This window comes from Dendropsophus ebraccatus, chromosome 2 (assembly GCF_027789765.1).
Source record: "Dendropsophus ebraccatus isolate aDenEbr1 chromosome 2, aDenEbr1.pat, whole genome shotgun sequence".
Classification (NCBI taxonomy): Eukaryota; Metazoa; Chordata; class Amphibia; order Anura; family Hylidae; genus Dendropsophus; species Dendropsophus ebraccatus.
The window spans coordinates 172,892,944-172,910,722 of NC_091455.1; the positions used below are offsets into that span (position 1 = coordinate 172,892,944).

Here is a 17,779-nt window from a genome sequence, read left to right on the forward strand (position 1 = left end):
ATACTATGGAAAACTTCTTCTATAAGACTGACCATAGACATTTAATGTACTGTTTTCAAAGCCTGTTAATCTCAGTGTGATCAGCAAACCATATAATTTGTATGTGGGCATCATTTTACTACTAGAGTAAGAAGGAGTCCACACATAGGTGGACATGTATGAAAAGGTGTAAATGCCTTTTTTAGGTGCAGATGGCGTAAAAATATTTACAAACGGTATTTTTGCGAATATTTACTATGATTGTAGAGTTCTGTGTTTGTAATGATCGATTTATTATGTACCTCTGCTTTGTTATATAGTCAGTTGGGTGCATCCCATGTTCTTGCCAACTTCAAGTTGGTGCATTTAACACCCAAAGTTATGCACCGAGAGAATGCACAATTCGCTCTATAAATATGAGGTGCTTTTTGAGAATCCTGTGGACATTGACTTCTATGATTCGCTATGTAAACCAACACGGTTGGCTGAAAAATCACTGAATCACTAAACAAAATTAATTAGTACATTTGGGCCATAGTCTTCTTCTGTGTGATTAGCTAAAAACACTGACCGAAATACTGACCAAAATGCAAAATACAAATACTATCCAAATAGTCATATTGGAATTCTACATGCCCCATTCTTTGTTACCCCAAGAAAAGCATTGTCAAATCTCACAATCAATAAAGGAAATGTTCCTGCACACAGCTATGTCAGTGCAGTGCCACAAGGAGCGTGTGACACACCTATGAGCGTGCCACTTCTACCTCTGTAATACTTGGGAATACCTCTGTAGCGCAGCATGTAATCATGTTAATAAGGTTCTCATGGACTCGGTATAAAATCAGATGTGAATTCTATGTGTGCCATATTTAAATCCTAACCCCATATTAATCATAATTCTACTTTGTGCATTTGACCTAAAAATTGTGACTGCTTGTTGTAGGGTTACTTTAAAAAAAAAAAAAATAGAATCATATCCCCCCCCCCATGCCAGATCTTCCTGTAGAGAATAAAAATGTTCTTCTAATAAATGCGAAATTTAAAATGCAACACTGGAAACACTAGAAGCCCCGGCATTATAAAATATGTGCATATATGCGGCATTGTAAAGCTACCTGTATATCCTGCAGCTCCTTTACTGAAAAAAGGAGGTCATAGAACAAACAAAACAGCACGAGGATACAACATTGATTCACTAGAGAGAAGTTAAAGACACAAAACAATGTATAATTTGGTCATTCATTTGTGAAGTGTAGTTGCAAAAAAAAATAATTTTTAATTGTTTTCTATTAGCTTTTTCACGGCAGTATTCCAGTTAATAGGAGGAATTGGAAGGATCTCAGTGTAGGGCCAATATTTGGCTTTGAAATAATAACTAAAAAAAAAAACTGCAAAACAGCCGTAGGCTATGTTAACACAGTTATTTCAAGCAAAAAACGATGTTTCTTTAATAATAACAGCCGTTATATGTTAAGGACGACTGTAAATAATGATCATAATAATTTTTTTTTTACAACAGTAAAAGAAGGCAGTTTTTTACTTTAAAAACAGCTTTAGGCCACGTTCACACACTGTTGAAATGACAGCTTTCTTTATTGGACATCATTTAAAGTCAAATACCAGCCGGTATTTTATAATAATGTTCAGTATTATTAGCAGAACAGCCGTTATTATATGAATAACAGCTATTATTTGACTTTAAACGACGTTTAAAAAAACTAAGCGGCTGACATTTTAACAGTATGTGAACATAGCTGTAGTGTGTTTATACTCTGTGGCTATGTTCCTACAAAGTCTTTTTTTGGCCGTCTCACATCCCCCTTTTTGGCCGATTACGGTTGTGAATTACAGCAGGGCCTGAGTTGGGCGTTTTTCCACAGAAACATTGGTGTTTGTCTCACATAAACAAAATTTTTTTTATGTGTGCAGCCATATTGGCATTTTTTCACCAATTCTTCAGTAGAAATCCTGGAATCACATGATTACAATGACACTGTCGCCCCCCCCCCCCCCCCCCTCCTTACTCAGGCTTCATTTTATTGGTTAACAGTGTCACCTAGGCGGAGCTTCATGTCAGTTGGGCCCAGCTCGGGGGAGGGCTCAAATGCCATGAAGCCCCACCTAGGTGACACTGTTAACGAATGTAATAAAGCGATCTTAAAGAAGAAAGAAGACAGTAGTTTTATACAGGTATATAACAAATGTACAGCATCTAAGCTTGTGGATGGTGCGGAGAAGCGCACATAGAGTTGGGGTGACAGTATCACTTTAGGAATGACATGACTTCACATAAAATTTAAAAAAGCACCTATAGTAATTTACAATAAAATGAGAAAACACGTTTTTTTGCGTGTGTATGTGAATTTTTTCAGCCCCATAAAATGCTGTCCAATGAACTATACTATGTTAGTAGCAAACCACATTCACTTATAGCAGAAAAAAATTGCAGAAGATTCTTGGCATGCTGCAGTATTCCCTATCTGTTGCTGTGTATGCATCTCATGATCCATGATACCTGTGACACATGCAGACTTCATTGTGGATTTCTGTCAGGCCATGCAGGATTTACAGCATGATTTGTGTGTGCGCACATATCCTTATACTTTTTGTCATTCAATCCTCTGGTTCTCACTTAAAAAAAAAAAGTATCATATATATATATATATATATATATATATATATATATATATATAAAACACAAGTTTCAGTCTATCTTCCATATAATGATTTGTAAACTCATATTGTAATGCCAGAATAGAAAACAATTATGATGTGAATTCACCTGTTGACCTGCAGAGGGTGCTGTTGCACTGTAGTGAACACCTCGGAGCCCTTGCTGCTGGGGGAAGGGACTAGCCTTTCACATATTCCTTGCAGGAGTCTAGCCTGAGTCTGGTAAACAGCCTAGAATTGAGGGCAGTGTCCATTCTCCAGGCTCTGCACCAAGTATGAAATCATATGACTCAGTGCGGACTACAGCTGTCAGATGGTAATAGTTTTTGGAGCAGCAGCAGGAGTCTGCAGAAATAGGCATTTAATTGTTAAAACTCCAAACTGCTATATGGTGCTGTTATTATATTACTTTAATTTAGGTAATGTGGTTGAGTCATTCATTACCGCCGGACCTTGTGTAAATGCAACGGCCAGTTGTTGACATCGTCTAAAAGCAAAAGTTAATTTTTGGTGTATGCTGGTCCAATTAACGTTAAGTGACTTAGATGATATTTTCCAGTTTTCTGTCGCTGCGTTCTCCATTAACGTATTAATAAAGATTGCCATGCATTGATTTTTCCATGTCCTAAGCCTCACTGTATTACTTTGTGTTTTCAATGCATTAGCAGTCTGGCTTATAAAAGCAAAGCCACATATTATTGTGCCTTGTGTTCTGAAAATCGGGGGCTTGTGGGAAAATGCAATGCGAGCGAGACAGAAGCAATGGGAGAAAATTCCTGTCACCTGCCCAAGTGCAAACCTTTAAGTAGGAAATGTTTTCTTTAGTATTCAGTGACCGTAAAGAGTATAGATTTTCAATGTTATTAAATAATTTGACCATTAAATTACAAATGTGAGAAACCATGCTTTTTTTATGCTTGATGTGCAGCAAACTAACTGTGGACTCAATAAACACTGCCCCCTGTGGTGGAGTTAGGAACTGCACCACCATATTATCTGATAAAAACATAATCGCCTAAATGTCTTCCAAGACATTATTAGTTAACCTTTAGAATAATATAATATGGACTAAAAAAGGATCTAATTGATAATAATTAGATAGATAGATAGATAGATAGATAGATAGAACCTATGCTTGAGTATCACCACTGCTTCTGCATCCCCCTCTGCACCTGCTGCATTGACTTTACTTTAAAGGACATCTCCGGCGATTAGCTTTTTTAGCTTATTTAACACACACTGCAAAGTTATACAACTTTGTAATGTGAGTTAAGCTATCTGGCCCAGTTTGCACCCACGCCTCCTAAAGTGATATAAAGAATAAATACCCAATATCTGTTGACCACGTCTTCTTCTCCCGGGCACCATCTTGTGTCAGTGTTGTCAGAGCTGTGGATGGCCCTGGTCTTCTTCGGCGATCATCACTGGAGGAATGTTGAATATGAAGTGTGTGTGTCTGTTTTTTTTTAAAATCCTGCTGGAGTTTTCCTTTAAGGCATTCATCTTACAGGCCTGCACTAACATCACAAGACCATGGAGGCCAGTGATTAGTGGAACCACATAAACAATGTGTATATTATACAAAACAATGTAGTCCCTACTATACCTTACAGTATATGTATATAAATACACTCGGCCTAAATCTTTATTGTTATATATGGTTATAGCACTGCTTGGAGACTTCTCATATTACAATTATTTACAGCAAGGGGTTACATTATCCTATATATATAATAGCAGTACTGAGCGTGAGAAGGGCAATAAGAAATAATATGTGACCCTGACTATAAATTTTAGGTGCACCTTATAAGAGGGATGTACAAGTCATAAGGTTCCAGCTAATATATGTTCTTCTTACTTTATTTCCATGTCGCCAACACAAAAACAGTCCTCCTAGAGAAGGTCTTCATGTTTGGTTAGTTGGTAAAAGTCCCCTGGTGACTGACAGCAGCGACTCGCATTATCTCATCTGCTTGTAGACATTGCTCAGCGAAAAGCTTCGGATGAACGCCAGAGTTTTGCAATGCTTTTGCATTAGGGCCAGTGTCAAGAAATGTGGAATGCTAAGCCTCATATTGCTAATACTGTAAATCTAACCCGGCTACCGGCACAATTAAATCTCAGTAGGGTGATCAAGCCTGCAAGCCCTTACCAGCATATAACATTCCCATCCCATCCACATCTAGTTCTTTTTTTGCCTAGATCACTAGTATAGGCAGGGATACTGTAGATATATATATATATATATATATATATATATATATATATATAGTAACAATATAAAAGTTCAATGATAAATATATTTTTCTTGATACTCTTTGTACTCCTTGCCCATACCAGAACATATTGATTTCCCTATTTAAGCCTCAGCCGCTCGGATAAGTTTGAGGAAAAGAAAAAAAAAGAAAGCAAGAAACCTCAGCCTGCACCTGCTTTGCAATCCACATACGCTTATTTTAAGCTTAGTTATATGTGGCTGCCAGAAGCAGTCGTTGCCTGCTGTCCTCCTGTAACCTCGTCCTGGGTAGACTGATTAAATGTCTGCCCTAATCCTTGCTACTAGAAATCATAACCTTTAATCCATTGATTATTGAAAAACCTTCAAAAGCATTATTCCGGTCTGAAGCGTAACCAGAAATTACCTTTTGCAGCTGATTTTACGCTCCATCTAACCTGGGCTACAAAAACTGTAACTTGCCGTTTTTACTTGCACTGCTTTTCATACATGAGGTCCTATAAGCCCCGTCATGTATATGCTGTGGAATAAAAGTAAAATGCAATGTAAGTGAATGGGAATCTGCAGGAGGTTTTCAGCATGCTTCCTATATCCAACCCACAGCATTATGATGCAAAGCAATGAGTACAATCTGATGGGTAATCCCTATTAAAATCTGCCATAAAATAAATTTTTGGGCTGGTTCGGTGTGTTTTCTTTACTTAAGTCTAAAGTTCTGCATAGGTTTGCAGTATACACTTAGCACGTGCACCAGGAAATACATTGAACCCTATGGTTTTGATTATGCATAAATATATATATATTAGTGATAGCAATATTCACTTGCTGTACAGATGCTGTCACACATAGGTATCATACCAGGCAGCCTCCCGTTCCCGCGTACTGTATATAGGAATATACAGTACATGGGGGAAGGGGCCCTGCTCTGTATAGCACTGGATCAGAGCAGGGCATTAGGAACTGCAGGGATAGCCTTGCAGTTCCCGACACAAACATCGGTGGCAGCAGAGGGGCCATGTTGCCCGTTACGGTTGCCATTCCACAGAAGTATATATGCAAATTAAAAACTATACTATTATACTGAGTAATATAACTTTATTAAAGCAGTTTATTAGCAATATATATATATATATATATATATATATATTTTTTTTTTTTTTCAGTCTCCAGAGAACACCTTTAAATGTCATAGACATCTCTCATCCAATGTACTGTGTTTACAATGTGCTAATCCCATCTATGCTACAGGACAGATAACGCTGCCCCAATGTTCATAATGTAATCGGCAGGTTATAGTACAGGTCAGAGTAGTGACAGGGCATTAAAGGATGATGACACGTCTTATTATTCTATAGTGGTGCACTATGTGTCTTTTGTTCTATATTGGGAAAAACCTGATTCTAATTGTTCTGGAATACTCTCATACGCTCGGCTTGGAACGGCCTTAATAGATACTTAACAAATATGCTTATGTTTATAGCTCATTTTGCTTTTTTGGAAATGGGCACCATATTATCAACTCAGCCATGAAATCCAAGCGTTATTAAAAATTTCCACTTGATCTAATGGTATTAAGGATATTTTCCTTTATTTTCTCTTTATGTTTCGAGCCATATTCTACCCATTGTGGCGCTAAGTCCTGCAGAACAAAAAGCCTTATTAATTTGCTTTCCAAACACAATAAAATCCCATACTCCTAACCAGGCATTTGCAATTGGCTTCTGAAACAAAAGTTCAAGACGTATCATTATAGGGGCTCACAGATGTGTTGTAATGTACATAGTAATAGATTGGACACCATTTTCCATAAACCCTAATAAGGACTGTTAAAGAATCTCACATGCAGTACATGTAAATTTTATCCATATGATGCAGACATTGAAGCTACCAATAGGTGGCACTGGAGAGCCGACACTTTTCCTTCTACAAGAGAGCTACTTTGCATATTCTTTTCCCATGGAGCATTTCCTGCCCTATAAGACTTCCCATGCCACTATAGTAGTCTCCCACAGAAGAAAAATACTGCCTCAAGCCTATGCCATAAGAGACATAGACAAGATTGTCTATAAGAAATAGCCTCTTTAATTATCAGGCCTCTTAATGCTTGTATTCCCCATAATAGAGTATATTAAATTATAACTGATGCCATTTCTGAAGAAAATAAATAAAACAACTAAAAGTTGGGTATTCCCACCCTCCTTTTAAGCAGAATCACTGTGCCATAGGTCCTGATGGGTCTTTTCCATTTACTGATGTTTTATTATTTTTAGATTATAATCACTATATCCTCAGTGCTCCATGAAGTGGTGAGATCTCGGGGTCATTTATCTACAGACAGCGGTCAATCTGACCTAACATGCTGCAGTTTAAAGTATGGGGGAGGATAGATCAACGGCCATCTACTAGACCAAGTATGGGGGAGGATAAAGCAGCAGTCATCTACTAAACATCTCTGCTGACAGCTCTTCCTGAGCATTTCTAAAATCATCTACTTTCTATTTGTGTTTTCCTGATGTAATACATAAAGTAAACAATATGATTTGCTTTATAATCTTCTCTTGATAAATGTAGAGTTTTTAGTACAGAAACACCTATATTCACTTATATCTAGTACCCAAACACTTATATTCACTTATATCTAGTAACATAACACTTTTATTCACTTATATCTAGTACCCAAACACTTATATTCACTTATATCTAGTACCCAAACACTTATATTCACTTATATCTAGGAACATAACACCTATATTCACTTATATCTAGTAACATAACACTTATATTCACTTATATCTAGTACCCAAACACTTATATTCACTTATATCTAGTAACATAACACTTATATTCACTTATATCTAGTAACATAACACTTATATTCACTTATATCTAGTAACATAACACTTATATTCACTTATATCTAGTACCCAAACACTTATATTCACTTATATCTAGTACCATAACACTTATATTCACTTATATCTAGTACCCAAACACTTATATTCACTTATATCTAGGAACATAACACCTATATTCACTTATATCTAGTAACATAACACTTATATTCACTTATATCTAGTACCCAAACACTTATATTCACTTATATCTAGTAACATAACACTTTTATTCACTTATATCTAGTACCCAAACACTTATATTCACTTATATCTAGTACCCAAACACTTATATTCACTTATATCTAGGAACATAACACCTATATTCACTTATATCTAGTAACATAACACTTATATTCACTTATATCTAGTACCCAAACACTTATATTCACTTATATCTAGTAACATAACACTTATATTCACTTATATCTAGTAACATAACACTTATATTCACTTATATCTAGTAACATAACACTTATATTCACTTATATCTAGTACCCAAACACTTATATTCACTTATATCTAGTACCATAACACTTATATTCACTTATATCTAGTACCCAAACACTTATATTCACTTATATCTAGGAACATAACACCTATATTCACTTATATCTAGTAACATAACACTTATATTCACTTATATCTAGTACCCAAACACTTATATTCACTTATATCTAGTAACATAACACTTATATTCACTTATATCTAGTAACATAACACTTATATTCACTTATATCTAGTAACATAACACTTATATTCACTTATATCTAGTACCATAACACTTATATTCACTTATATCTATCTAGTACCCAAACTCTTATATTCACTTCTATCTAGTACCATAACACTTATATTCACTTATATCTAGTACCCAAACACTTTTATTCACTTATATCTAGTATCCAAACACTTTTATTCACTTATATCTAGTATCATAACACTTATATTCACTTATACTGTATATATAGTACCCAAATACTTATATTCACTTGTATCTAGTACCCACTTTGATTCACTTATATCTAGTACCATAGCACTTATATTCACTTGTATCTAGTACCCAAACACTTTTATTCACTTATATCTAGTAACATAACACTAATATTCACTTATATCTAGTACCATAACACTTATATTCACTTATATCTAGTACCCAAACTCTTATATTCACTTCTATCTAGTACCATAACACTTATATTCACTTATATCTAGTACCCAAACACTTTTATTCACTTATATCTAGTATCCAAACACTTTTATTCACTTATATCTAGTATCATAACACTTATATTCACTTATACTGTATATATAGTACCCAAATACTTATATTCACTTGTATCTAGTACCCACTTTGATTCACTTATATCTAGTACCATAGCACTTATATTCACTTGTATCTAGTACCCAAACACTTTTATTCACTTATATCTAGTACCCAAACACTAATAGTCACTTATATCTAGTATCGAAACACTTATATTCACTTATATCTAGTAACATAACACTTATATTCACTTATATCTAGTACCCAAACACTTATATTCACTTATATCTAGTACCCAAACACTTATATTCACTTGTATTTAGTACAGAAACACTTATATTCACTTATATCTAGTATTGAAACACTTATATTCAAAATAGCCCAAATGCCTAATATGTGTCCAGCACCTGATTTATGTTCTTCTTTATTTTATCATAGATTTATGACTGATGCAGCTCGACGTGAACAAGAAACCTTAAAGAAAAAAATACAGCCGAAACTCTCACTGACATTGTCAAGTTCTGTATCCCGTGGAAATGTGTCAACACCACCCCGCCATGGCAGCGGCAGCCTCACCCCTCCAGTCACTCCACCCATCACTCCATCATCTTCATTCCGCAGTAGCACCCCTACAGGTAAGTTAGTGGTAGTGCTGCACTATAGTTCTTATTAATTTCCATTTCCCAATGATATGATTACTTGTGAAGTTGATGGCTCTATCATATTGCACTGCTATCTACATATAGAATGGTGACCTCCAATGCTCATTGAGCAAAGTGCTAGATTGTGAACTGCTTCTTTGCATTTGTAGAGGAAAACCAACACCTTATACTTGTGTTATAGGGCAACAATTTTTTTTGCATATATGGCTTCAAAAGTTAAGAGGTCCCTGTATTAGGCTAGTGCTTTAGCATCTAATAAAACCTCCATTTAATGGACAGTCTCTTGTAGCATGATCTGTGATGTTTGTAGGTAGTCCTGTATCTTCAAGTCACACCATCATCGGTAAATGTAGACTAGTTTAGGGTCTGTTCTTTGTACATTGTGTATCTGGTGTATATGCTGTAATCTATACCCTAGACGTTTAGCCCCAGTGTATGAAACACTTGGGGCATAAAGCCACATATATCACCTGCTGAATCAATTGTAGACAAAAAAATGCCAACCTAAGGCTCGATTCACACTGCGTATTTGCTGTCCGTTAAACTGATCTGTTTTTAAATGGTTACTTGTAATATACAGAAAGACATGGTCAACCCTGTTTTTGTGTACATAAAAAAAAACAGATGCATTTCCAAATGGATGCACATAATTGCATCAGTTTTTTTCCCATAAAATGGGTACGTTAAACGGACAGCAAAAACGCACTGTAAATCCAGCCTAAGGCTGGGTTCACACTGACGTTTTTCTCTCCGCCACAGTTCCGTTTAGATGTTCTGTTTTTAAACAACATAAACGGAATCTGACTGATCCGTCTAACCCTCCATTAATTTCTATGTATTTTTATTGTGCTTCGTTTGTCATATTTGTGCTCCGTTTGCATGTATTCCGTCAGTGATCCGTTTTTGTGAACGGAAAGAAAAATCCTGCATGGAGCTTTTTTCCCTCCGTTTGAAAAAACGGATCATGAACATAAAGTGCACTCCCGTTTTTTTTTTCAGTTGACATCCGTTTGCAAGTTAACAGTTTTCATCAGTTTTTTCACTGAGCATACGCAGAAGAAGTGAGAAACCAAAGAAGAAAAATAAGCTGATAGAAAAACGGATGCTAACTGAAGCTAACTGATGGACAAAAGTCAGTTTTTTAAAGCCAAAATTTTGCAATCAGTTTGCACCAGTCTGCTCATCAGTTTTTTGCTTATCCTTTGGACAGATCCGTTAGCAAATAAGAAAAACGTTAGTGTGAACCCAGCCTAAGATGAATCTTAGTCTTTTTGAAAGTATCCAGACAGTATTAATGTAATGAACACATTATCTTGATGTAACCTAGTAACCCAGCACAGTGGCCTGAAATACAAATATGTCAATACTGACGACCTGTATGAACGCGTGTACTGTGCAGATGTCGCCTTTACAATCAGTAGAGCAAGGAAACTGCATTGAATTTAGCTTGAAGATTGAAGATTTCTCTGCAGAAACTATCTGGATGGTTTAGACTATTTGCAGTGAAAATATAAATATTGCAGAGATGCTTCAAAGATGGCCAGGATTGTGTTGAAAGTGATTCATGTTCTAGAAGTCCGACAGCAAGCAGAACCTGAGAATGTCGAGCCTGTATGGGCTGCAGACAACAAAAAACAGTGACTGACAGTGCGAGAACTAGAAGGTGATCTGTGGATTCCAAAAACGACTGTGTCTATGATAGAAGAGACACTGGGCGAACTGTGTGAGGTCCTATGGTGTCTACTTTGAAAGAGACGTTATTATCTTGTACTGCAAACGTGTCCTGATAGTACATGAATTTTATGAAGAATATTACTGCCCTTATCCATCAAATAGCAACTCTCCATTCCTGCATGTCAGAAGTTTTTGAATTAATATTTTTGCAGAGTAGACAGTCATTTCTGATACTCTGCTACTATGTATAGTTCATCATATAAAAGTAGAACCTTTTCATATAATTGTATGAAGCTTTTTTTTTTGGCAGATTAGAAGGGTAATTTAACTCAAAGTAAATTACATGTTAACATTTTGCAGAATTACGACATGTTAGTGTGCCGCCTGAATACATTAGATGTGTCTTAAATCCCAATAACCACCCTGGAGGCTCCTGTTTTCTTCTACACCAGTCTATAGCTTGTTGTATAAGTGGAATAATTGAGCAAGTATGCACCAGACAGGCTAAGCCCCATGGATTGGAAAGTCTTATCCCACATCACTGCCCGGAGACACTGCAGTGCAGTCTCGCCTTTTCATATCTGACTATGGACGTCATAAATTCATCTTTTTAGCCTTGAAAGCGTCACTCCAGATCATACTCATTTTGGGGACTGGCGGCTTTTTTATGTTTCGCGAGCTGCATATAATGACTTTTAGATTCCAATGTAAACATTCCTTTTCCTGTAGAATGATTAGAATTTGGAAATTGTTAATCATGCATGAAAATCTTAGAAGACCCCAAACAATGTTAGCTAACAGGCATTGCTTTATGGCCTTGACCCTCGCTGGATTCTTTTATCAGTTTATGCAGCATAATTAGGAAAAATCTTCTATTAAATCATTCTGTTGCTAGCATGGGGTAGAGCAGGGTAGGAATGAGAGATTATATAGTGCCATAACTCTAGGCCAGAACCTGGAGAGCGACAGTGGGGGGGGGGGGGGGGGTGAACAGATAATCTGTTGGTGTAATAGGGCCCTAAGTCTATGGAGGGGGAGGGGTGAGCAGCAAGAGGACAGAAGCAGCTTGTGCAATGTGCAGACTTTGTGGTGGATTCACATGTTAGGCTGGGTTTCCATTGCATTTTTGCAGTCTGTTCAATGCATTAAATGATTACTTTTAACGTACCCTAAAAAAGTGTCAACCACGTTTTTGTGTATGCTTAAAAAATAAATATAAACACATCAGTTTTTATCCTTTCTTTTTATTATGGAAGTCAAAGGAAAGACGGATCCAAATGGATTGCACATACGGTAATTGCATCAGTTTTTACATCCGTTTTTTTTAAACATATACGCCAAACAGACATCAAAAACACAGCGTGAACCCAGCCTTAGAAACATAGAAACATAGAAGATTGTCGGCAGAAAAAGACCACTGGGTCCATCTAGTCTGCCCTTTTAGTATTTTCTTTCTTATTATCTTAGGATAGATAGTCTATCCCAGGCATGTTTAAATTCTGTTATTGTAGATTTACCAACCACCTCTGCTGGAAGTTTGTTCCAGGTATCTACTACTCTTTCAGTAAAATAATATTTTCTTACATTGCTTCTGATCTTTCCCCCAACTAACCTCTCACTGTGTCCTCTTGTTCTTGAGCTCAGTTTTTTACTAAAAACACTCCCCTCTTGAACCTTATTTAGTCCCTTAACATACTTAAAGGTTTCAATCATGTCCCCCCTTTCCCGTCTTTCCTCCAGACTATACATATTCAAATCTTTAAGTCTTTCCTGATATGGTTTATGCCTCACACCCTCCACCATTTTTGTAGCCCGTCTTTGGACCCGCTCTATTTTATCAATGTCCTCTTTTAGATGAGGTCTCCAGAACTGGACACAGTATTCCAGATGTGGCCTCACCAGAGCTCTATACAGCGGGATCACAATCTCCCTGTTCCTACTGGTTATACCTCTAGCTATACACCCCAGCACACGATTTGCTTTCCCCACCGCCTGGTTGCACTGGTGACTCATTTTAAGGCTGTCAGATATCACTACCCCTAAATCCTTCTCTTCTGAAGTCTTTTCCAACACATTACTGCCGATGTGATACTCGGATAGAGGATTCCTCCTCCCCAAGTGCATTATTTTACATTTGGAAACGTTGAACTTCAATTTCCACTGTTTGGACCACTTATCTAGCAAAGCTAAATCATTTTCCATATTACTGACACCTCCAGGAATATCCACCCTATTGCACACTTTTGTGTCGTCAGCAAACAGACAAACTTTACCTACCAACCCTTCTCCTATGTCACTTACAAACATATTAAAAAGAATAGGACCCAGAACAGACCCTTGTGGCACACCACTTGTAACCAGTCTCTGCTCGGAATATACACCATTAACAACAACCCTCCTATATCTATCCTTCAGCCAACCACAAATCCACTGAACTATCCAGGGATTTAGTCCAATTTTCTCCAACTTCTCTATCAGCTCTTTATGGGGAACTGTATCAAAAGCTTTGCTGAAGTCCAGATAGGCGATATCCACAGCACCACCTTCATCCAGCACTTTTGTGGCATAATCAAAGAAATCAATGAGATTAGTCTGACATGATCGGCCCTCAGTAAAGCCATGCTGGTTTGGATCCATCAAATTGTTGATTCTTAGGTGATCCATTATCTTCTTTTTTAGAAGAGTTTCCATCATTTTTACTACTACAGATGTCAGGCTCACTGGCCTGTAGTTACAGGGCTCTTCTCTATTCCCCTTCTTGTGGATTGGTATAACATTGGCTGTTCTCCAATCATCGGGGACATCTCCTGTTAGCAGGGATTGGTTATACAGATCTGTCAGGGGGGCAGCAATCACAGATCTGAGTTCTTTAAGAACCCTGGGATGGATCCCATCTGGACCCATCGCCTTATTCAGCTTTAAACGAGCAAGTTCCTCTGCAACTTCAGCCTCTGAAAATACTGGAGCCAAACCCATATAGCTGGAGGCAATGCTGTGTCCAACCATCCTGTGATTGTGAAGGCCGCCTTCTGAAAACACTGAACAGAAGTAACTATTCAAATAGTCAGCGACCGCCTTATCTCCATCAATAAACGTATTCTCCCCATTACTTATTTTAGTAATGCTGCAGCCATTCTTCGTCTTCTTCCTGTCACTTATATATCTAAAGAAGGTTTTATTCCCCGCAGTAACAGATTTTGCGATTTCTTCTTCTTTTGAGGCTTTAGCAGCATTTATAATCTGCTTTGCCTCCTTTTGTATACTTTTATACGTCTCTCTGTCAGCTTCATTCCCAGTCTCCTTATACTTTCTATATGCTGCCTTTTTTCCTTTTACAATGGCCTTAACCTCTCTAGTAAACCATAATGGATTCTTCTTCCTTTTACTAACTTCTCGTACATATAGTCTAGTTGCCTTTAAGGCCTTAGGCTGCATGCACGCGTTCCGAGTTCTGCATGTAAAGGACTTCTCCCTTCGCCCGGGCAGCATCTGTGATAAGATACTGGGAGTGGGGGAACTGTACAGATATGTGCTGCGCTGTCATTACACTGTAATCTACACTCCAGCTGAGCATAGAGAAAGCAGGCACAGGGTTGGAGTTTGCAGAGTGGTAACGGGGAGAAAATGCTATATGTTAGTGATAGAATGGGCAGATGTAGTCCTGCTTCTCATATGCTTACACAGGACAGTTCATCCCGAAAAGTCACCTGTAATGACAATTAGGGTGGGTTCACACGCACCATGTCCGCAGTGGATTTCACACTGCGAGTTGCAGCAAATCCGCTGTGCACAATCTCCCTGTCATCTTAATGGAAAGACATACTCGAAGCAGGATTGTCATTCTGCTGCGAGTATGTAAATGCCGGCCCCTATAACCCACCGCTGCCCGGAGCATACATTACCTGCTCTGTGCTCCGGCTGCATCTGAGTTTCCCAGCTCCCGTTAGTCCTGCTCAGCCAATCAGTGACTGCGGTGGGGCCGTGCACTGATTGGTTGAGCAGGACCAATGGGAGCCTGAAGCATCAGATGCAGACGGAGCGTGGAGCAGGTAATGTATGCTCTGGGCGGCGGTGGGTTAAAGAGGCCGGCATTTACATACATTCGGTGGAATGACAATCCTGCTGCTAGTATGTCTTCTCATTGAGAATGACAGGGAACGTATCCGCAGCGGATTTTGCTGCAAACTCACAGCGTGAAATTTGCGGCCGATACGATATGTGTGAACCCATCCTAACACTTTGAAGGGAGCCTGTAATGTGGGGATCAGAGCAAAACCCACCCTACTCCGTAATAAAGATTTTTATACTTCCCCTCTCGCTCCCTGTGAAGCCCCGGATGCCGGTCATGTTGCTGAGAAATCCTGCTTCTGTTTTTGGCGCTCATTATGCTAATGAGCAGAGCTGAGTCCGATTTCCACTGGTCACTTAGCCGTTATTCTGAATCTTTTTTTTTCACACACACACACACACACACACACACACATATACAGACAGACACTAACTACTTGGAAATCACTCTGGTGGGAGGCAAAAAGTTTCCTGCGCCACCATGTTCCTTTTTTAGGCAACAATATTGTAAGAAAAAGCTACGTAACCTAGCAAGTGTGGACAGGGACAGCCTAATGGATAACTATAAAAGGAATCTCATTTTGTTTTTATTGTTAATGTTCTGTGTAGAAAAGGAGACTGCAGAAGTATTACCAATTACAGATAGGAAGAGGTTAATACATACGGCAAAGTGATTTCATCAATGAATGCCGCAAAATGCAGACGACTGTTTCATTTGGCTTCTGCTTAATGGAAGAGTAAAACATAAGTTTTTACTTAGCCACTGTTGAAAATGTTAATTTATGATGTGGTCTGGACGTAACTAACTCAGTGTCTGTCATATCCATTACTAAGCTATCGAATTCTTGCTGCACGGAGCACCGAACGCCAGCAATAAATGAGGAGGCTTGTTTCTGTCTACTAAATATTTTCTATTTTTATACCATAAATTTTATTCTTTTATATTCAGGAATTAATGCCTTTGTCTATATAAGAACAGAGGATTTAGCTTGGAACTAATTATCATTAAGATCCTTTAGGGCTTTAGGGTGTGTTCACACAGTCAGGTTTTAAACTGCAATTATTTAAGCCAATTCCAGGAACAGATTATAAATGGAGGACAGGTCATAAAGGAAAGGTGGAAATGTCTCCTCTTCTTAAATGTATTCCTAGCTTTCCTAGAACCTGAACATGTGAATGTACCATGATATTCATGAGCTTTTCAAGCATATCATTAATATATTGTTCAAAACTGGTTATCGGCAAGCGGTGCTGTAGCAAAAATTCCATAATAAAAAGTTATCTCCTGTCCAATATATAGACGGACAGCTAGTTATTAATTAGGGGTCTGACTGCTAGGACCCTCACCGATCATGAGAATAATGGTAAAATGTCCCCCAGAATGAATGGAGTATACTGCACACCAGGGGCATAACTACCACTGTAGCAGCCATAGTGGGGCCCGTTGCCCACTTCTGCAATGCACTTGGCCCCTTAAACTGTCATGTTTTGCAGCAGCAAGTGGCCTCCCGGGTCCTCACAAGCGCATGCAGTTATGTACTTATGACTAGACTTTGCAACTTAATGGTCAGTCGGGAAAGGGGGGGGGGGGGCGAATCAACCCACTCCCCACTCACTCACATTGTTCAGACCTCCAGCTATCAGCTAGTTGTCCCCTATGTGACAACTTTTGATCGCAGGATAACCCCTGTAGACATGTCACAGGAGATGTGTTCGAGGGGGTGTACATCTCACCTAGGCTGATGCATAGTGTGAGATGGTAAGTCCAGGAGGGATCTGTTGCTCAGCAGTGTTATGCTGCTGAGTTATTATTTATTTTTACCGGGCCTGGATTTACATGGAATGGCAGGTAGGTTTTGGTAGTGGGACTTGCCATTCCCTCCCCCCGATCCAGTTTGGGTTTTGCCATCAGGTGAGCAATCAGCCTGAGAAGGTAAGAGCTCCACAGAGATGCAGGTGGGGGCTCTCAGCCAGGGTGAACAGCCTGCATGCTGTGTTTTCCTGGGAGCAAGGAGTTCTATCGCTGCTGGGGCCTGTTCACACCCTGCAATACTGCCGACTGAAGTGTCAGAGAGGTAACCTGCTTTTGTTAGTTAGCGCCCAGACGGGCAAGACCTTTTGTTTTGTTCTTAAAGCACAGTGTTGCTATATTTCTGTTACGGACTGTTTATGCTGAAAATAAACGCCAAGCTGTTGTTTTACAAGTCCAAGTCTGCTGTGAACTGTGTCCAAACACACCATCCCCCGGGAAGATCCCTACAATTGGTGCTGCGGAGCGGGCAAAAGGGTTGCTAGGGGCAACGGTGTGCATCAACTTGGCTACAGC

At 38.5% G+C, this 17,779-nt stretch overlaps 1 protein-coding gene across 1 annotated transcript in view; it reads left to right on the forward strand.

Moving 5' to 3' along the window:
* The window catches only part of JAZF1 (JAZF zinc finger 1), a 215,839-nt gene that overhangs the window by 143,207 nt on the left and 54,853 nt on the right, over nucleotides 1-17,779 (forward strand). Inside the window, exon 3 of the mRNA XM_069958740.1 lies at nucleotides 9,488-9,684. Coding sequence (XP_069814841.1) covers nucleotides 9,488-9,684 — 197 coding nt within the window. The remainder of the gene's footprint in view (nucleotides 1-9,487; nucleotides 9,685-17,779) is intronic.